Source organism: Ursus maritimus, unplaced genomic scaffold, assembly GCF_017311325.1.
Source record: "Ursus maritimus isolate PB19 unplaced genomic scaffold, ASM1731132v1 scaffold_27, whole genome shotgun sequence".
Taxonomy (NCBI): domain Eukaryota; kingdom Metazoa; phylum Chordata; class Mammalia; order Carnivora; family Ursidae; genus Ursus; species Ursus maritimus.
In genome coordinates, this window is record NW_024425230.1 from 783,310 (window position 1) to 805,239 (window position 21,930).

The 21,930-nt window shown below is 39.4% G+C and overlaps 1 protein-coding gene across 1 annotated transcript in view; it reads left to right on the top strand.

Annotated features, from left to right (window-relative positions):
• Positions 1–21,930, top strand: part of OCA2 (OCA2 melanosomal transmembrane protein) — a 456,357-nt gene that overhangs the window by 197,217 nt on the left and 237,210 nt on the right. Inside the window, exons 17-18 of the mRNA XM_008706322.1 lie at positions 149–206; positions 2,853–2,961. Coding sequence (XP_008704544.1) covers positions 149–206; positions 2,853–2,961 — 167 coding nt within the window. The remainder of the gene's footprint in view (positions 1–148; positions 207–2,852; positions 2,962–21,930) is intronic.

Consider the following 21,930-nt stretch of genomic DNA (forward strand, 5'->3'; position numbering starts at 1 on the left):
TGCCCCATTATGCGGCTACATTAGGTATCACTGAGTGGTCGGTATCCAGGCCAGAGGTCCATGCTAAACGTCTTACTGACTGCTGCCCTGCTGATCTCGCCGCTCAATATCACCAGGAAAATAATGAATCTGCCTTTTTCTCCTTTAGACAAATCTCACAGGAAGATAAAAATTGGGAGACCAATATCCAGGAACTACAAAAAAAGGTATCGTAGTTTCTTCTCAAAGGGATTTCTGATTCATCTCTTGCTTCACAGGGAGTTAGAACTGAAAGTGATTTCTCTTTTTATTCCTGTCATTGTACACAAGACATAAGTTATTTCTAGGAGTTAATGGGGAAAGTCATTTTCCTGACATGGTAGGCTTATTTTGTCTAGAAATTGAAAAGTTAAGATTTTTATATTTCCTGTGAGATGGGGTGGCCCTTTCTATGGTTAATATAGCTGCAGAGAAAGTTTGCCGGGTGCCTCTGGCTCTTGCAGCTCTTCTTGATCCTAAAAGGCAAGTCTTGTGGTTCCCACTGTTGGCTGAGGAGGTGGGGGCAGAGACAGGTGAGGCATGCTGTGTGCGATGGAGAAGCGTTAGGGACAGAGACGGAGTGTGTGTGTGTACGTTCTGTCCTATGGCTCTCACACTGGTGGGCACGCATAAGTGCCCCTCTCCTAGTCAAGAGAACTCTGCTCCAGATCTTCTGGGAGATATTGTATCATTGTGAATGTTCAAATCCAGGTAGTTTCTTTCCTGAGGGGACGATGAGTGCCCACTTTCTTATTATGGTAAGAATATTTTGTCTCTTTCTAAAAGAAATTTAGACATGGCAGTCCTGGTGGGCAATGTGTTCTTTGGGTCTCTCTTCCCAGTGTCTGTCCCGTTTGAGATGATTAGGGTTAGCAAAGAAGGGTGTGGCTATGACACTCTTCTGGGCCCCAGCTTTAGGCAGACTCTGACTGCTTTGCTAGACCACGTACTGCTGGCTGTGAGTTAGGGAAAAGATTGCGTACCTCTCTGTGTACTTGGTGAATGAGGATTGAGGAGAGGTGGAAGGGGCAAGCAAGGAACTTGTATTGAATCTAGAAGTTCTTAACTGTGATAGCTCCAGATAGCGAGAAGAGAAAATAGCCAAAATAACAGATAAGCACAAACTTTGAATCATCTCCACTTGTACCAACCAAGTGATGCTGGAATGTTCTTTGACCTGCCTGCTCCCTCCATTTCCACTTCTGGAACTGCCCATGGTAATACTCACTTTCTATGATTAACACAGTTATGCAGAAGGTTTGTAGTGTCTCCCCTCACAACAGGTGGGTGCCATGCCCTTTTCCTCCTAATTCACCATCACAGACTCATCTAGCAAAACTGGCATTCCTTGGAGGTGGGAAGGGGAAGATGTGTTGGCTTGTGGCCAGTTGAGCCTCAAGCTTTGGCAGTAGGTGAGGAGGGAAGACAGATGTTCAGGAGGTGGCCCACATGATCTGTGAACAGCCAGGGGTTGCAGCCAGAGCCAGTGCAACATGGAGGAATATGCTTGTGGTTTTCATGGCAGCAGCTCTAACTGCATGACCAGAGAAATCCGGAGAGAAAATCTATACCTATACGCAGATCTATCTATGTCTATACCTATACCTGTACCATCTATGTCTACCTCTGTCTCTATCTCTAACCATGTGCATACCCGCAAGTATCTATCTGTCTCTATATCCATATTTATCCCCATATCTGTACTTTATCTAATTCTAGTAGACATAGACATAGACAGACAGCTGTGCTGGTGGGACCACACTTAAGAAAGGACATGGCACGTGATTCACACAGGGGCCTGGTTGGGTGGGGCAGGACAACTCAGTGCCCATCTGCAAAGGTTTTCTGGGACCACACTCCCTTTCCCAGCTCCATACGGCCGTGGCTGTTGGAGCACAGCACCCTGTAGGGACCTTGCCCCATCTTCCCCTGTGGCTCAGGCCCACTGGAAGAAGGTCTGCACCTCTGAGGTTAATGAAAATACTGTAGAGCCTTCTGGCACCTCCTCTCACCTCTGAACAACTTGTCAGGCTCCCGCAGATGTCATCTTGGTGATTAGGGCACTGCCAAGTGCCTTCCAGGGTCCCTGTGAACATGAAAAGATAGTAAGAACATTCAGCATGAGTCATGTTATTACAAGAACATGTTAACCTCAGCTCCACTATGAGCAGGGATTTGTGTAATAGCAGGAAAGTTGAGTTAAAAGGATATGAGCATTTAGCACCTGTGGAAATGCATGGCCAGGGCCCTGGAAGTTATGTGTTGTTTCTCCAGTGATTTTGCCAACATCTCACCTAATGCTCATGGTGGGACTGGGAGCACTTTCTGCATCATATTGAGAAGCTATTTAGTCAGATGTTTTATAAAAGGAATGTGTCATGTGTATACACACACACACACACACACACACACACACACACATATATATATATTTAATTTTATTCACTTATTTGAGAGAGAGCGAGTGTGAGCATGAGTGGGGAGAAGGGGCAGAGGGAAAGGGAGAAGCAGACTCCTTGTTCAGCAACGTGGGGCTTGATCCCAGGACCCTGAGCAGAAGGCAGACCTTAATGGACTGAACCATCCAGGCACCCCATGTGCTATATTTTAAATTTATTATGTTTATTTTTATAAATATTTTGAATGCTATAATCCCAAATCTGTACAGTCTTCCTTATAATGCATTACCTTATAATCTTCTTTCAAGTTCAAGATGTTATATTTTTCATCTTAAGGAGAAATTTGTGGTGATTCGAGTCACGTAGTATGATGGACACATTGCAGGAACAAGAAGGTAGTACCCAGTAAATGAATTGTGTTTTCCTCTCTCACAGCACAGGATATCAGACAAGATTCTGCTCACCAAATGCCTGATGGTGTTGGGATTTGTTATCTTCATGTTCTTTCTCAATTCATTTGTCCCTGGTGTTCATCTTGATCTTGGTGAGTCTAATTTTTTGTTACCTTTGGTTGATAGGCTTTGCAATTGCTATCACAATCTGTAAGGGAAGATTTCAAAGCTTGTTCCTAGGCATTGGTGAGAAGGGCTGATGTGGAGTGTGGCCAGCCTTTGATGGAAAGAAACCTTTATCCACTACCTCTCTTTTTGTTTTCTGGAAGAGAGAGAGAATGAGAGAGAGAGAGAGAGAGATGCATCTCCAGCCCCTAGTGTCTCAGTACATGGGTGTTCAGCCCCTCCAGGATTTAACATTAGAAGAAATATAAAGTAGAGTAGATATTATCATCTCTCATACTTGATAACCAGATCTTTAAACTGTTGCTTGAGAAGAACCCCCAGAAGAGACAGGAGGTCCCATCAGCAAGGCCACAGTCTTGCAGTCTGTGCAACTTGACATGAGGATTAGATGAGGGACTGAAAGGGCCAGAGGAATGCAAGAGATCTACAAAACCCCTGTCCCCCATGATGCATCTATTTTCCCCAGAGAGCAGAACCCCTTCGCCCATTATCTCCCACAGTTTTCTCTTCTCTTGCTTTCCTGGTGCTATGACTCTCACTTTCCACTTTCTCAAGCCCTGTGTCAAGGTTGCAGGGCCTGTCCCCACCTGAGACATGCCTGTGTTGCAGATGGAGCTCGCCACATATCTTGTTAACTCCCACATCCTTCCACTTTTCATCAGTATTTTCCACATTCCTTTGGTTTTTCTTACTGATTTAGCAGTTATCTCTATTGGTGTTACCACTTAAAACAAAACAAAACCCGACCCACTTCCAAAATGCACCTCACATGAATGTACAGATTTATGAGAAAGATAAATTTGAAGTCCTTTCAAGGAATTTTTTCTTTATAACCAAAAGCTTTATGGTTTTCCTTCAAAAGGAAGCTCTGTTAAGATATATTAAATATCTTCTTATAAAAGTTTGATTTCCTGCAACATTTGAAGGATATAACTTCTATACAAAGCAAAGCCTCCTAACTTTGTAAAAATAGATAACGTGAGCAAGTTTCAGTTATTCACGCCATGGCATTACTCCTTTGGATCTAGGCTACCATCAGAAATCTTTAGATTGTACATTAACTTCTCCTTTATATCATATGTAGAAAGATACATTGCTAGAGTCTTACACATAATACATTATGTACATGCTTTTGACTGGGTGTCCAGCTTTATATCATGTGTTTAGAACCTCTCATAATTTATTTCCTTCAATAATCTCAAATCCAATTTCCCAGGTAGCCTACACTGCAGGCATAATGTAATTTTAGTGTTATAAACCTTTAAGATGTGGTCACCACTGGCAATTAAGCAAATACAATAAAACTGGTGTTTTGTGGGCAGTGGGGTTCCATAAGATAATTCTTTTGGGTATTTACAGAATATTTTGTTTCTAATTTCATTTGGGATCACACTTCAAAAGAACATAGCATGCATTTTAAAGACTAAAACATATATGGAAGTTTGCATGCAATTTTTTTAGCATTTGGCTGTGATCACTGTATAAATAACAGTACTTTAAAATTTTATTTATTTTTATTTATTTTTTATAATAATTTTTTATTATGTTATGTTAGTCACCATACAGTATATCCTTAGTTTTTGATGTAATGTTCCGTGATTCATTGTTTGCGTATAACACCCCAGTGCACCATGCAATACGTGGCCTCCTTAATACCCATCACTGGCCTATCCCAATCCCCCACCCGCCCCCCCTCTGAAGCCCTCAGTTTGTTTCCCAGAGTCCACAGTCTCTCATGGTTCAGTCCCCCTTCTGTTTACCCCCCCTTCATTCTTCCCTTCCTTCTCCTACCAATCTTTCTACTTCTTATGTTCCATAAATGAGTGAAACCATATGATAATTGTGTTTCTCTGCTTGACTTATTTCACTTAGCATAATCTCTTCCAGTCCCATCCATGTTGCTGCAAATGTCATGTAATCGTTCTTTCTGATGGCTGAGTAATATTCCATTGTATATATGGACTACATCTTCTTTATCCAGTCATCTGTTGAAGGGCATCTCGGCTCCTTCAAGAATTTAGCTATTTAAAGTCACATCTTTAACTATATGGACTTTAAAAAATCTTAATTACTGCAAAATATTCTATTTAAGCCTGAGAAGTGAACACTTTTTACTAAGATGTTACATCTCTTTTTGTGTGGTTGCTGCACCTGTGATCAAAGGGCTTCTTTTTTTGCTTTTAAATCTTTTGTTTTCAGTTAGGGTTTGTGAAGAAATGCTTTTATCTGGGGATCCTGGAATACGTAACTCATATATTTGCATTCATCACGATGGAAGAGTTAGATTGACTAGTAGAAAAGTTTGGTTAGCGTATGTTTTAAATGTAGTACAGTTTCCTTAGAGTTACAGTAACTCTGCTGATGGGAACAAGAGAAAAATTGATGCAAGATCTTCCCAGGGCTTCAGTCAGTAAATGTGACCATTTATTTTTGGTGAATTGCTGTTTTGAATGTGATGTGCTGTATAAGTTGAGCATAATACAATATGATGTCATATAACACGAGGTGATGTCATATTCTGCAATGTACATCATGAAACACGTGACATTATATAAAACAGCATGATATTATATGATAAAAGTGTCATATAACACTGTGTACAATGTGACATCACATAATTACAGTGTGGTGTCATATAACATCAGATCATGCCATGTAACAAAACGTAGCATCATGTAACACATCCCTTCATTTAAACTTAAACACAGCATTAACTCTCATTCTCTTTTTCTTTCTTATTTTATTTTTTAAGTTACCATAAAGAAAAATTGACTTCTCCTTTTGGTACAAAATTTTATGAATTTTAACAAAGATGTAAATTTACATAACCACCAGTACAATTGGAATAGAGAACAGTTCCATCGCCCCCAAAAACTTCAGTGTTACCCTTTTGTAGTTACCCCCTGCCTCAATCACAGCAACGCTCCTGATTTTTCTCTATCCCTATAGTTTTGTCTTTTAGAGGATGTCTAATACATGTAATCCGACTTTATGCAACCTTTGGGATTGGCTTTTCTCACACAGCATAAAACCTTTCAAATTCATCCAAGTTGCTGTGTGTATCAATAGTTCATTCTTTTTGTTGCTGAATAGTCTTCCATGGTGTGGATACATTTTGTTTATCCATTCACCCACTGAAGGACATTTGGATTGTTTCCAGTTTTTGGAGATTGTGAGTAGAGCTACTCCAAACATTCATGTGCATGGTTTTGTGTGAACGGAAGTTTTCACTTCTATTGGTTAATTACCTAAGTGTGAGACTGCTGGTTCACATGGTGAGTGTATCTTTAGCTTTGAAAGAAATTGCTGCACCATAACACTTCATGCTCCCACAGCCTGGGAGCTTCAACTATTCCATGACTTTGCCAGCAGTTGGCACGGTTAGACACCTTCTCCTGGAGCTCCAAGCAACTTAGATCGAGAACTCACATGTTATTCTAATCATTTGTTTGAGTCTCTGTGCCCTAATATCTCTCTTAGCCCAGCTAGACTCAAGGGTATGGTCCATGTCTGCTAAACTTTTCTCTCCTCAGTGCCTTGTATAAATGCCCTACACATTAATAGATACAAGATATAGGGTTATAGAATGCATGAACAAACTTCTTATTGATTCTTATAGATTTCAACTTAATTATGAGAATTTTAGATGTGGCTGACTCAGCCTAGGTTCTCTAGAGAGCAAAGCCTGGGCAAAGGCTTGTGTGTAGGTTTTTCATTGGGAAGTATGATTCCACGAAAGAGAAGTGAAGGATAGGGAGGCAGAGTAGTGTCAGGTGAATGTGATAACCACTACACTGTGGAAACATGGAAGCAGAATAGTGAAGAGAGCAGGCCAAAGCAAGACTGCATCATCATATGGCCACTGATGTGGGCCACTGGTGGCTCCATCCCATAGGATTGTCTGAGAAGAAGTATAGACTATGTCTTAGGTCTGTCCATGGGGTTGCATGGGAGAGGGTGCATTTACCCATTGTCTCCATTAGCTGTTGGTTCAAGTGCCTCACTGTGGAATGCTAACTTGCACATGTATACAGCTGGTACATTCATGAAGGTCAAGCAGCAGAAAGGCTACAGATGGGAAGTAGGTGCGTGGGTTCAGGGATAGATTCGGTCAGGGTACATCTGTAGGAGAGCACATCTGCACAGAGCTGGCTACTGCCACAGACTTTAAGTGAGAGACAGGAGAACTTTGAGGGACCCAAAGGTGCAAGAGGTGCTAAATAGTGAAGAAAGAAAAGGGCCCTGCTTACAATTTATGTGCATCTGGCAAAGAGATAATTATCCAATGTGCAAGGATCTTTATCTCACAACATATGCTAGAATTAACTCTAGTCTGCTCAGTTGTTACACATGGGTCCATAGTCCCTATAGGAAATTCTTGCTACCAGATATGTTTCAAATTCTGATATTTTTGTATTTTACAAAGACAATTCAGTGTACATACTAAATTGTATATAATGTAACACCCCCAAGAGGTTCAGGGCCCGCACCTTGTCATCTAAGCATTATTTCTGCAATGAAACATGAATATTTATACAAGGTGGGATAAATTAAGACCATAAATTGCCTCATTTTAGTTCAAGTCAGTTTCTATTGAATTTTCACATAAAACATAAAAATTTTTGCTTTTTCTGAACTTTAGGATTTTAGAATCGTGGATAATTGATTAGGAAACTATAGGAATCAATGAGCTGCTTTAAAATGTTGCCTTTGGCCTTATAATTTATAACCTTGCTCAGCAGTTTTCTAGGTCTCCTTCTTTGATAATTAGTTCAGAGTGTGCCCCTAAGTTCTCTCACAATATGTTTGATTAGATTTCAGTTTTGGAGGCTTTTCTGTAATTATTTCCCTGATTATTGTTTTGAAATTGCTAGCGTTCTCACTGTCCGTTGGTGTCCTATTGTTGAACAATTTTATTGTCTTTGTTTAAGTATTTTCAACTACCAATAAAGCAACTTCCTTGATTAGTCTTAAGCAATATAAATATTATTGAAGGATACTGGGCTCACTGGCAGACTGCAAGGGATAATGGGTCCGGGCAGGGGGCAGACTCAGAAAAAAGAAAAGCATCCAGACAAAGGGCATGCTTCTGATTCCCAAACACTCTCCATTCTCTTTTCATCGCCTCGTGCTTCTCCATGCACCATTTCCTTATCTTTTTTCTGTTTACGGCAGAACACAGATGATCTTGTTACTTTCCTGATTTGTAGAATCTCACTTTCGACAACACACAGAAAAAGTTATTTTGAATCCTGGGTTCCCTGGTGAAGAGTCTGATCGGCCCAGATTGGGTTAGCTTCCTTTTCTAGCCTAGAAATTATGACCAGGACAGAGGCCACATGTTTTATACTGGAGGCACTGGAGGTATAATTCTTAGAGGAAGGGGGTCATTGTGAGCTGGACAGACATCTCCAAAGCTTCCTAATGTATTTCCCAGGTACTCTGATTTCTGGTAAGTAATTCATTTCAGTTACATCATTCATTTATTAATTCGGTTATCCATTCATGCATTTGTACAACAAATGCAAGTGGTGGTATAGGGACTGGGTATAGTGTAGTGAACATAAAAACTATGTCACTGCTCTCATTGCTCTCCCATTGTAGAGGGGAGGTCTATACTGATTCACATGAGATGCACTGAGAACTACATGACTAATTAAGACACAGATCTTCAGAGCTCTCAGTTTGTTGCAGAGGCAGGGCAAGGGTACCAAGTTATACAGCCAAATATAACCACTTCCATGATCAAGGGACAGATGAACTGCTATTGCTGTCAAAATTAAAGAGAGCTAGAAATAGGAGGGGGGGAAGGAAGTGGAATAGGAGGAGGAGGAAGAAGGAGAAGCGGAGGAACAGGAAGAGGAAGAGTTGGAAGAGATCACATCCAATTGAAAAACAAGGAAATGCCTCTTGGAGGAGGCAGCATTTGTCATGGACTTTGATGAAAGAATATGATTCCAAAGGTTGGTGATGAGATTAAAGATTTCATCCAGATGGAAAAAATTGAGCAAATACAAGGAAGCAAATGACCCTTGTAGAAATTCCAATAAAAAACAGAAACAGTTGGCCCATGGTGAGCCATAGTCCCCAGCCTGGCAACTGGATGATGGTGTCCCAAGAGGTAGGTCAGCAGCACTCTTCTTGCTGGTCAGGTGGTTCAGAAATGTTATTCCAAGTAAGCTCAGATGCTCACCGGCCCATAGGATGGATCTGTTCTCTTATGGCTGAGAGGATTTGACCAGGTTGTCTTCTAGCCCACGTGTTATCAAACCATAAACTTAGACTGGTATTGTGAAATGTTACATTTTAGCAAGGATACTAATGCATTAGCTTGAAATGAGTGTTGTAACTGTGGAGCGACAGTATATTTGCATCTTGGGGAGGGGGGTTCATCAAAGGGTTTCAGTGTTTCATAGCATCATGCTGTGAGTGCCTGTGAGTGACAGATGAGGAACTAAGCCTTCAATTAAGTCACATGGCTACCCTGTCAGGAGGGCTGAGATGATCTAGTTTTGAAGGTCTTCTCAGGACTCTGCTGCCTCAAAGAAAGGCTTCTTCTTCCTATGGCCTCAAAGTAGACCTAAGGGAAATGTGGCACTCACCAGGGTTGGAAGGATAGACACACACACACACACACACACACACACACACACACACACACAGCAATTGTTACATGAAGTTTGTGTAAACCTGATAATAGAAACATTTAAATCCCTAGATAGCTCCTTCCTAGTTTTTATCAAGTATTCATCTTAAATGAATGTAAATATCCATGTGATTATTTTGGTGTGACAATAAATACAACAAATAGGTCTTGGCTTTTAAGAATTAATTAGAGTAAAGTTCCTGTTTTCCTTATTCATCTTACCATGGCTAAAATTACCATATTACCCATGACACTGAAGAAATGAAATCGAGAGAGAGAGAGAGAGAGAGAGGTGAGGGAGAGGAAGGAGGAGGAAGAGAGAAAGGGAGCAGGTTAAATAAGGAGAGAGAGAGGATGGCTTAGATTTTTTTATTGAGATATAGAATTCAAATACCATGGATTTCATCCTTTGAATGTGTATAATTCAATGTTCTTTTGTGTATTCACAAAGTTGTGTAACCATTGCCACTATTGAATTCCAGGACATTTTCCTCACCCTCAAATAACCCCACACTTATTAGCAGTCACCATTTCCCCTCATGCCCCACACTTCACCTCCCTCCAATAATTCCACTTTCTGCCTGTATGGACTTGCCTATTATGGACATCCCATATAAATGGAATTATTCAAATTATACAAATAATTATTCAGTTATTTGTATTATACAAATAATTATTCAATTTTTTGTATCTTAGCATAATGATTTCAATATTCATCCATGTTGCAGGAGTTTTACTACTTCATTACTTTTTATGGCTGAATAATATTCCATTTTCTAAGCTATACCGTAATTTGTTTATCTATTAATTGGTGGACATTTTGTTTTTTTCCCACTTTTTGGTTATTATGAATGATGCTGCTATGAACATTTGTGTATGAGTTTTTGTGTGGACATATGTTTTCAGTTCTCTTGGATGTATACCTATGAGTGGAATTGCTAGGTTATTTTCTGATTCTGCTTAACTTTTTGAGGTACTGATAGATTGTTTTTCATAGCATCTTCAATTTTACATTCCCAACAGCATTGGGTGAGGTTCCAATTTCTCCACATCCTCACCAACACTTGTTATTGTCTACCTTTTTGATTATATCCTTTCTCCAGGGTGTGAAGTAGTATCTCATTATGTTAATGAGATGGCTAATGGCTAATGTTGTTGAGGATTTTTTCATGTTCTTATGGCCATTTGCATATCTTCTCTGGAGAAATGTCTATTAAAACACTTTACCCATCTTTAAACTGGCTTGTCTTTTTGTTGTTGTCAAATTATAAAGTTCTTCATATAGTCTGGATACTAGTCCCTCATCCAATATATGATTAGTAAACATTTTCTTTTACTCTGCGGATTTTCTTTTTGCTTTCTTGTTGGTGTCCTTTAAAGTACAAAAGTTTTCATTTTGATAAAGTCCAATAGATCTGTTTCTTTTGTTCCTTGTGATTTTAGAGTTATTTTTAACAAACCATTGCTTAATCCAAGGTCATGAAGATATGTACCTCTGCTTTCTTCTAGTGTTTTATAATTTTAGATCTTCCATTTAGGTCTGTGATCCATTATTTTTATATATGGTGTGAGGGAAGGGTTTTTTCTTTTTTTTTTAAAGCTTTCTCCCACTGTTTTATTGAGAAATAATTGACACATTGCAGTATGAGTTTTTTATTTTTTATAATAATTTTTTTATTATATTATGTTAGTCACCATACAGTACATCCCTGGTTTCTGATGTAAAGTTCGATGATTCATTAGTTGTGTATAACACCCAGTGCACCATGCAATACGTGCCCTCCTTACTGCCCATCACCAGTCTACCCCATTCCCCCACCCCCCTCCCCACTAAAGCCCTCAGTTTGTTTAAGGCATACAGAATGATAGTTTAATTTATGTGTATTGTGAGATGATTACCACAGTAGGTTCAGCTAAAATTTATTTTCTCATGTAGATACAATAAAAACAAAATAAAGTAGAAAAGAATAAAGGAAGAAAAATTTCCTCCTGTGATGAGAACTCTTAGAATTTACTCTCTTAACAATTTTTGTATATATCATACAGCAATGTTAGCTATAGCTTCATATTGTACATTATATCCCTAGTACTTATTTATCTTATGGTAAATAATTCAATCTCTTTAGTCAAATAGATATATTCAAAATTTTTATTTCTTCTTCAATTTCAGTAGTTTGTATCTTTCTAGGAATTTGTCCACTCTATCTAGGTTATCAAATATTTTTTCATAGCATTCCAGGCATACCTCAGAGATATTGTGGGTTTAGTTTCAGACAACTGCAATAAAGCAAATATCACTATAAATTGAGTTAAATGAATTTTTTGGTTTCCAGTGGATGTAAAAGTTATGTTTACACTGTAGTCTATTAAGTGTGCAATAGCATTATATCTAAAAAAAAAAACAGTGTACATACTTTAATTTAAAAAATATTGCTAAAGGGGCGCCTGGGTGGCACAGCTGTTAAGCGTCTGCCTTCGGCTCAGGGCGTGATCCCGGTGTTGTGAGATCGAGCCCCACATCAGGCTCCTCTGCTATGAACCTGCTTCTTCCTCTCCCACTCCCCCTGCTTGTGTTCCCTCTCTCGCTGGCTGTCTCTATCTCTGTCAGATAAATAAATACAATCTTTTAAAAAAATATTGCTAAAAATCGTCAACCATCAATTGAGCTTTCAGTGAGTCATGACCACTGGTCACAGATTACCATAACAAATATAATAATAATTTAAACACTTGAAATATTGTGTGAATTACAATAATATGTCAGAGGCATGAAGTGAGCAAATAGTGTTGGAAAAATGGCACTGATAGACTTGCTGGGTGCAGGTTACCACAAACCTTCAATTTGTAAAATATTCAGTGTCTGCAAAACGCAATAAAGTGAAGTGCAATAAAATGACGTTTGCCTATATGTTATAATCTTTTTAAATTCAGTAAGGTCTGTGGTAATGTCCCTCCTTTTCTTGCTCTAGCTAAAGGTTTGTCAGTTTTGTTGCTCTTTTGGTTGTTGATTATCTCTATTATTTTTCTCTTCTTTGATTTATTTCCACTCTTAATTTTTTTCCTAAGATTTTATTTTTAAGTAATCTCTACACCCAAGGTGGGGCTTGAACTCACAACCCCAAGATCAAAAGTTGCATGTTCTTCCCACCAAGGCAGCCAGGGACCACTCACATCAGCTTTTTTTAGACTGAAGAAGCCCGCACAAGAGTTCAGCTGCAAATATTTTTTTTTCATTTTTTAAATTATGTTCAGTTAGTCACTGTATAGTACATCATTAGTTTTTGATGTAGTGTTCAGTGATTCATTAGTTGCATATAACACCCAATGCCCATCACAACACATGCCCTCTTCAATACCCATCACCTGGCTACCCCATCCTCCCACCCCTCTCCACTCTGAAACCCTCAGTTTGTTTCCCGGAGTCCATAGTCTCTCATGGTTCGTCTCCCTTTCTGATTTCTCCCCCTTCAGTTTTCTCTTCTTTCTCCTAATGTTCTCCATGCTATTCCATATATTCCACATATGAGTGAAACCATATGATAATTGTCTTTCTCTGCTTGACTTATTTCACTTAGCATAATCTATCCATGTTGATGCAAATAGTGGGTATTCATCCTTTCTGATGGCTGAGTAATATTCCATTGTATATATGAACCACATCTTTTTTATCCGTTCTTCTGTTGAAGGGCATCTCGGCTCCTTCCAGCATTTGGCTATTGTGGACCTTGCTGCTATGAATATTGGCGTGCATGTGCCCCTTCTTTTCACTACATCTGTATCATTGGGGTAAATACCTAGTAGTGCAATTGCTGTGTCGTAAGGTAGCTCTATTTTTAACTTTTTGAGGAAACTCCATACTATTTTCCAGAGTGGCTGTACCAACTTGCATTCCCACCAACAGTGTAAGAGGGTTCCCTTTAATCCACATCCTTGCCAACACTTGTTTCCTGCCTTGTTAATTTTTGCCACTCTAACTGGTGTAAAGTGGTATCTCATTGTGATTTTGATTTTGTATTCTGCCACAATGCTGAAAGGACCACCTTTGCAGTATCCCATAGGTTTTGGACTGATATGCTTTCATTCTCATTAGTTTCCATGAATTGTTTAAGTTCTTCTTTAATTTCCTGGTTGACCCAATCATTCTTTCGTTGGATGCTCTTTAACTTCCAAGTGTTTGATTTCCTTCCAAATTTTTTCTTGTGATTGAGTTCCAGTTTCAAGGCATTGTGGTCTGATAACATGCAGGGAATAATCTCAATGTTTTGGTATTGGTTGAGACTTGTTCTGTGACCCAGTATGTGGTCTATTCTGGAGAAAGTTCTGTGTGCATCGAGAAGAATGAGTATTCTGTTGTTTTAGGGTGGAATGTTCTATATATATCTACAAAGTCCATATGGTCCAATGTGTCATTCAAAGTTCTTGTTTCTTTGTTGGTCTTCTGCTTAGATGATCTGTCCATTGCTGAGAGTGGAGTGTTAAGATCTCCCACTATTAATGTATTATTATTAATGTGATTCTTTATTTTGCTTAACATCTGGCTTATGTAGTTGGCTGCTCCCATGTTGGGGGAATAGAAATTTCCAATTGTTAGATTTTCTTGTTGGATAAACCCTTTAAGTATGATGTAGTGTCCCTCTACATCTCTTCTTACAGTCTTTGGTTTAAAATCTTATTTGTCTGATATGAGGATTGCTATTCCAACTTTCTTTTGAGGTCTGTTGGAATGATAAATCATTCTTCATCCCCTCACTTTCAATCTGGGGTGTCTTTAGGTTCTAAATAAGTCTCTTGTAGACTGCATATGGATGGGTCCTGTCTTTGTATCCAATCTGCAAACCTGTGCTGTTTCATGGGAGCATTTAGGCTGTTTACATTGAGAGTAACTACTGAAAGATATGAATTTAGTGCCATTACATTGCCTGTAAAGCCCCTGTTTTTATAGATTGTCTCTGTAAATTTCTGGTCTATGTTACTCTTAGGGTCTTTTTTCTTTTATAGAATCCCACTTTATTATTTCTTGCAGGGCTGGCTTGGTGGTCACATATTCTTTCAGTTTCTGCCTGTCCTGGAAGCTCTTTGTATCTCCATCCATTCTGAATGACAGCCCTGCTGGATAAAGTATTCTTGGCTGCATGTTCTTCTCATTTAGTCCCCTGAATATGCCTTTCCAGCCCCTTCTGGCTTGCCAGGTCTCTGTGGACAGGTCTGACGTTATTCTGAGGTTCCTCCCTTCATAGGTAAGAAATCTCTTCCCCTAGCTGCTCTCAGGATAGCTGCCTTGACTCTAACATTAGCAAGTTTTACTACCATATACCAGTGTTGGTCTATTTTTATTGATCTTGGGAGGGGTCCTCTCTGCCTCTTGGACACAAATGCTTGTTTCCTTCCTCAGATTAGGGAAGTTCTCAGCTATGATTTGCTCAAGTATACCTTCTAGTCCTCTCTCTTTCTCTACCCCCTCAGGGATCTCAATAATTCTGACTTTGGAATGTTTCATGGCATCATCGATCTCTCTACATCTGATGCACTTCTAGTTGTTTATCCCTATCCTCTTTGACTTCCTTCCTTTCTGTCAGCTTATCTTCTAGGTAACTAATTCATTCTTCTTTCTCATTTACCCTAGCTGTTACAGTATCCAGTTTAGACTGACTTTTTGAGGAACCTCCATACTGTTTTCCAGAGTGACTGCACCAGCTTGCATTGCCACCAACAGTGTAAGAGGGTTCAGTTCCCCTTTCTGCACATCCTTACCAACATCTGTTGTTTCCAGACTCGTTAATTTTAGCCATTGACTGGTGTGAGGTGGTATTTCATTGTGATTTTGATTTGTATTTCCTTGATGCTGAGTGATATTGAACATTTTTTCATGTGTCTGTTGGCCATTTGTATGTCTTCCTAGGAGAAATGTCTGTTCATGTCTGCTGCTCATTTCTTGATTGGATTATTTGTTCTTTGGGTGTTGAGTTTGTTATGTTCTTAAAATTGTTTGTATTTCTTTGCTGTTGGTTGTGATCTCTCCTCTTTCATTGATGATTTTATTTATTTGGGTCTTTTTTCTTCTGTGTTTGATAAGTGTGGCCAGGGGTTTATCAATCTTATTAATTCTTTCAAAGAACCAGCTTCTACTTTCATTGATCTGTTCTACTGTTCTTTTGGTTTCTATTTCATTGATTTCTGCTCTAATCTTTATTCTTTCTCTTCCCCTGCTGGATCTAGACTTTATTTGCTGTTCTTTTTCCAGCTCTTTTAGATGTAAGGTTAAGTCATATATTTGTGACTTTTCTTGTTTCTTGAGGAAGGCCTGTATTGTTATATACTTCCCTTTTAGGACCACTTTGCTGCATCCCAAAGGTTTTGAACAGTTGTGTTTTCATTTTCATTTGTTGCCATGTATTTTTAAAATTCTTCTTTAATTTCTTGGTTGACCCATTCATTCTTTAGTAGGATGTTCTTTCACCTCTATGTATTTGTGGTCCTTCCAAATTTCTTCTTCTGGTTGATTTCAAATTTCAGAGCATTGTTGTCTGAAAATATGCATGGTATGATCTCAGTCTTTTTGTACCAGCTGAAACCTGGTTTGTGATCCAGTGTGTTATCTATTCTGGAGAATATTTCATGTATTGAGAAGAATATATTCTGTTGCTTTAGGGTGAAATGCTCTGAATATATCTGTTAAGTCCATCTGGTCCAGTGTGTCATTCAAAGCCCTTGTTTCTTTGACAATTCTCTGCTTAGATGACCTGTCAGTTGCTATGGTGGTATGTTAATGTCCCCTACTATTATTATATTATTATCAATGATTTTCTTTAATTTTGTTATTAATTGGTTTATATATTTGGCTGCTCCCACGTTAGGGGCATAAATATTTGCAATTGTTAGAACTTCTTTTTGGATCAATGCTTTTATTATGATGTAGTGTCCTTTTTTTTTTAATCTCTTATTACAGTCTTTGGTTTAAAATCTAGTTTGTCTGATATAAGGATGGCCACTTCAGATTTCTTTTCATGTCCATTAGAATGATAAATTGTTCTCCACCCCCACCCTTTAAATCTGGAGGTTTCTTTGGGTCTAAAATGAGTCTCTTATAAGCAGCATATCAATGGGTCTTATTTTTTTTATCCATTCTGATATTCTATGTCTTTTGATAGAGCATTTAGTCCATTTACATTCAGAGTAATCATTGAACGATATGATATTAGTGCCATTGTATTAGCTGTAAAGCTGTTGTTTTTGTAGATTGTCTCTGTTCCTTTCTGGTCTTCATTACTTTGGGCTTTCTTTCTAATCACGGGATCCCCATTAATTTCGTACAGGGGTAAGGTTAGTGTTCATGAATTCCTTTAGTTTTTGTTTGTCCTGGAAACTCTTTATCTCTCCTTGTATTCTGATTGACAGCCTTGCTTGATAAAGTATTTTTGGCTGCATATTTTTCCTGTTTAGCACATTGAATATATCATGCCAGTCCTTTCTAATCTGCCAGGTCTCTGCGGACAGGTCTCCTGCCAGCCTTATGTTTCTACCCTTGTAGATTAAGGACCTCTTGTCCTGAGCTGTTTTCAGGATTTTCTCTTTATCTTTGTAATTTGCAAGCTTCACTATAATATGTTGACGTGTTGACCTATTTTTATTGATTTTGAGGGGGGTTCTCTCTGCCTCCTGACTTGAATGCCTGTTTCCTTCCCCAGATTAGGGAAATTCTCAGCTATAATTGTTCAAATAAACCTTCTACTCCTTTTCCCCCCACTCCTCATCTTCTTGGTTCCTATAATATGGATGCCATTTCTCTTTATGGCATCCCTGAGTTCCCTAAGCCTACCTTCATGATATAATAGTTTTCTTTACCTCTTCTTTTCAGCTTTCTTATTTTCAATCATTTTATCTTCTATATCACTGATTCACACTTCTGATTCATTCATCCTTTTTTATGACCTCCACTTGGGACTGCATCTTGGTCATAACATATTTTATTTTGGTCTGACTAGATTGATTTTAGCTCTTTTATCTCTACAGTAAGGGATTCTCTGGTGTCATCTATGCTTTTTTAAAGTCCAGGTAGTATCTTTATAGTCATTACTTTAAATTCTAGTTCAGACATCTTGCTTATATCTGTATTGATTAAATTCCTGGCAGTGAGTTACTACCTTCTGTTTTTTTCTTTTGGGGTGAATTTTTCTGTCTCGTATTGTCCAGAAAAGAAAGGAAGAAAGAAAAAACAATAACAACAAAAACAACAACAATAACAACAACAAAAACTGCAGGAAGTGTTTCTGGTGTACACAGTCTGCTGTTGCAATTTCGGCTGCTCTTTCCCAGTGGTTGTTCCGTACAGAGTTCCTCCTCACTGGTAGTGGGGAGTGTTTGGATCTTTAACCAGTGTGCTCTGTTTGTTAAGATAAGCCTGGAAAAGAGAAAAGAAAAAAAAGATCTAAGACAAGAGAAAAGGAAAAGGAATAGAAATGCAAACAAACAAACAAAAAACGGTAGCCTGGTTCCAAAGAATAAGAAGGAAAGAAAGAAAAAAGAGCAGGAGAAGAGGAAAAGAGAAAAAATACAAACAGTCTGATTTGAAAAATAAGAGAAGGAAATAATCAACAAATGAACAAAAATACGATAATCCTGATACCAAAAATAGATGCAGAAAAAAGAAAAAAGATAAAAAAATAAAAAATAAGAAATTAAAAAATTAAAAATTTTTAAAATTAATTAAGGGGAAAAAATAGGAGCAAGCCTCATCATTTTTCCACCAGAAGCTGATGTTTTGGAGCATTCTTTAATCAATGGACTTGGTACATGTGGGGAGCCTGTGTTGGTCTTCTGAGGGTGAGGCTGATTGGGCTAGCTCAGGAGCTGACTTGCCCTTGTATAGATGCTCCTGCCAGGTGCAGGGGAGTGGGGTTTAGTGTAGGGGACTCCAGCCTCCACTGGAGGCACTGTGTTTCTCTCTGAAGTCCTTTGCTGGTGGGCAGTGGGAGGGAGGGATGGTGGAGGAGGAAGAACATAGTGTCACCCCACTCTCTTGTCTCTGGGGAGGGGAACTCCTGGCCACTGCTGTTCAGGAGGTCCTCACAGAAAAGCAAACAATCTTCTGTGTCCCAGGCTTTTGTCTCTTCTCTGCCCTTAACCTATCTGTTCCTGGGCCATTGGTGTGTCCGGTGCCACAGATCTACTGTATTTTATCTCTGGCTGGTTGTTGGGATTAAAAATTCCAAATTTTAAAGGGTCTGGCAAGGTGAGGACCCACTCCCCTTCCCCAGAGGAGAGGCTTGCCGTACGCCCAGCACCATCCTGTCCCAGAAAAGGAGTTGCACAGTTTGCACACAGAGGTTAGAGTTTATTGTTAACACTCAGCGAAAAGCTGCAAGCAGGTTATGAGCCATCTGTGCACAACTCAGTACCCAACTCCATTCTATCCCGGAAAAGCAGTAGCACAGAGGCTTGAATCTACTATGTCGGATAGCAAAAGAAGCAGCCAAGTTATCAGCAGTCAGCCCATGTCTCTGCTCTCGGCTCAGTTCTGTCCCAGAAAAGAAGCCTTCTTGGTGCACAGAGGTTTAAGCCTATTGTGGCTCAGTGAAAAGCTGCTAAGAAGTTTTCTGCCCTCTGTGCACACCTTCGTCCCTGCTGTTTACTGCTCAGTGGCCCCTAGCTGGCCTTTTGTCCTTTGAGAGGCAAAATATCTTCTTTCAAATGTAGGCTGGAAAGGGGAGTGATCTCTCCCAGTGCATGCCAGGGTATCTCCTCACCGTGGCTTATTGTGCAATCCCTACCCACTGTGCTCTCTCTTGCTGTCTCCCTCTCCCTGACTTTGCTATGTGACAAGGATTCCCTCCCCTTCGAGGCTGGAGGACTTACCTCTCCCTCAATTCACAGCTCCAAATCTCGCATCTGCCACATTCTCTCCTTCCAACTGTGTGGATGTTTTCTTAATCCTCAGATCATATTCCTAGTTGTTCACAGTAGTTGGATGCTGATCTAGCTGTGGTTGAGGGATGAGACAGCTCAGGGTCCCTCTACTATTTTGCTATCTTAACTGTACCCCCTCATAAATCCATTTTTCTTCATTCTTTTTTTCCTTTATGAGACCAGATCTCAGTTAGTCTGCTTTTCAATTTTGTTCATTCTTTCTTCCAGCTCAAATATGCAGATAAGTACCTGTAATAAAATTTTAAATTTTAGTTCTTGTACTTTTCAAATCCAGGATTTCTGTCATTTCTTCTTTGTGATGTCTCTTTCTTTTTAAAAATTCTTTATTTGGTGAGATGAGGTTCTCACACTTTATTTCATTGAACATATTTTAAATAGCGGATTTAAAATCTTTGTCTGGTAAGTCCAATGTCTGTGCTCTCTCAAGGACAGTTTCTATTGACTACTTTTTTCTTCCTGTGTATAAGCCACGTTATCTTGTTTCTTTGTATGTGTGGTTGACTTTTTTATTCTGTTTCTTTGTTGTTATTGGAAACTGGACATTTTAAATAACATAATGTGGCAGCCCTGGATATCAGATTTCTCCTTCCCTGCATTTGTTATTGTTGCTATTTGATTGTTTAAAACTTTCCTGAATTCTGGGGTGCCTGGTGGCTCAGTTGGTTAGGGATCTGCCTTTGGCTCAGGTTGTGATCCCGGGGTCCAGGGATTGAGTCCCACACTGGGCTCCCTGCTTCACGGGGAGCCTGCTTCTCCCTCTGCCCCCCCTTCTCTCATGAATAAATAAAATCTTAAAAAAAAAAAAAACCAGAAAAACCTTTCCTGAATTCTGTAAAGTTTGCATTCTTTGTCATGTGTGACCACCATGTGCTTGGTTAGCTTAGTTAAGAAGCTAATGATTGGATAGAGTCTTTCTTACAGGCCTTAAACCAATAATTCTCTTGCATTTGCCAGGAGGCTCTGTGCATGTTTGCTAATGCTTTCAATGTTCCAGGAGGCATTTTGCAAATTTTCTAATGCCTTCACTTCCTGCTTGTGTAAGGCCTTAGGGTCAGCCAGAGTTGAGAGATTAGGTCCTTCTCAAATCTTTCTTGGGAATGTACACAATACTATAAATGCATGTTGCATCTGAATTCCAGGGAATATATGAGAGCTTTTCAAAATCCTTTATGGGCATCTTATACTCCAGCTTTTCTTTTAAGTTTTTTGGTCAGTTTCAAAGCCCCAACTGTTATTGCTGCCACAAACAGCTAAGATGTTAAAATGTTTGCCACCGATTATGTTCAACATGAGCCCTGGGGGAAAAGCTGTTCCCAGTGAGTAAGCTTCTACATCCTATAGGTCCTGACTGCAAACTCTTAGGTCCCACCCTGTGAGTGGGAGTTTCCAAGTGATGAGGGAACAGAAGGCAAGTTGAGGATAAAGCAGAAACTGACACCCTGCAACCCCCCCCCCCACCATGGGATGTATGTGACATTCCTCAGGCACTCCTGGTTGTCCTAAATGACAAAGAAGCAGTTAACCTATAGATACCGCAATCCTGCAAGACTTGAGTCTCCCTCGGTTTGCAAATGTCTTAGCAGTTTACAAGAGCAAAGCATTTCTATCACTAGCCTAGTTTCCAGAAGGGAATGTGAATACAACTAAATGTCTTATAGCCAGCAGACCATAGACAGATACTTCTAGGAATCCAGGAAGTTCCCAACTATCTTACTGTTAATGCCTTGCTAGAGGAAAAAACCAACTTAACTCAACAATGGCCTCCGGTATCTTGTGAATCTTCTTTAACATATGAAAATACGTTCTCAACCTCCCTTTCTCCTTACCTTCCCTAACCCCATGGTATATAATCAGCCACCCCTCACAACCCCGGTGCAGCAGCTCTTTCTGCCCATGGGTCCTGTCCCCATGCTTTAATAAACTATCTATTTTGCACCAAAGACATCTCAAGAATTCTTTCTTGGTCGTTGGCTCCGGACTCCACCCCACTGAACCTCACGTATATTCCACAACCTCATCACAAGGAACTTCTAGACAGGTCAGATAGTGACAGTTCTCTGAGAATGTGGCTTTCAGGTAACTGAAAACCTATTCTTTCTCTTCAATGGCTTCTAGGATTTTGGTTTTCATTGTGCTTGTGGGGCAGTTGGTTTTTAAGGCTACCACAGAGCCAAGGAGAGGGGCAAATTAAATTGCCACAAAGCTCACTGTTCTTATCAAGATTCAACTGTATTTCTTGAATAAACATGCCTCGTATTGTTGCAGGCCTTTGGATGATTTGCAGAGTTCCAAAACAGCTGATTTTTACAACTTTTGCCGGTATTCTCATTGTTGTTTGTTTATTTGGAGGAGCAGACTTTGAAGG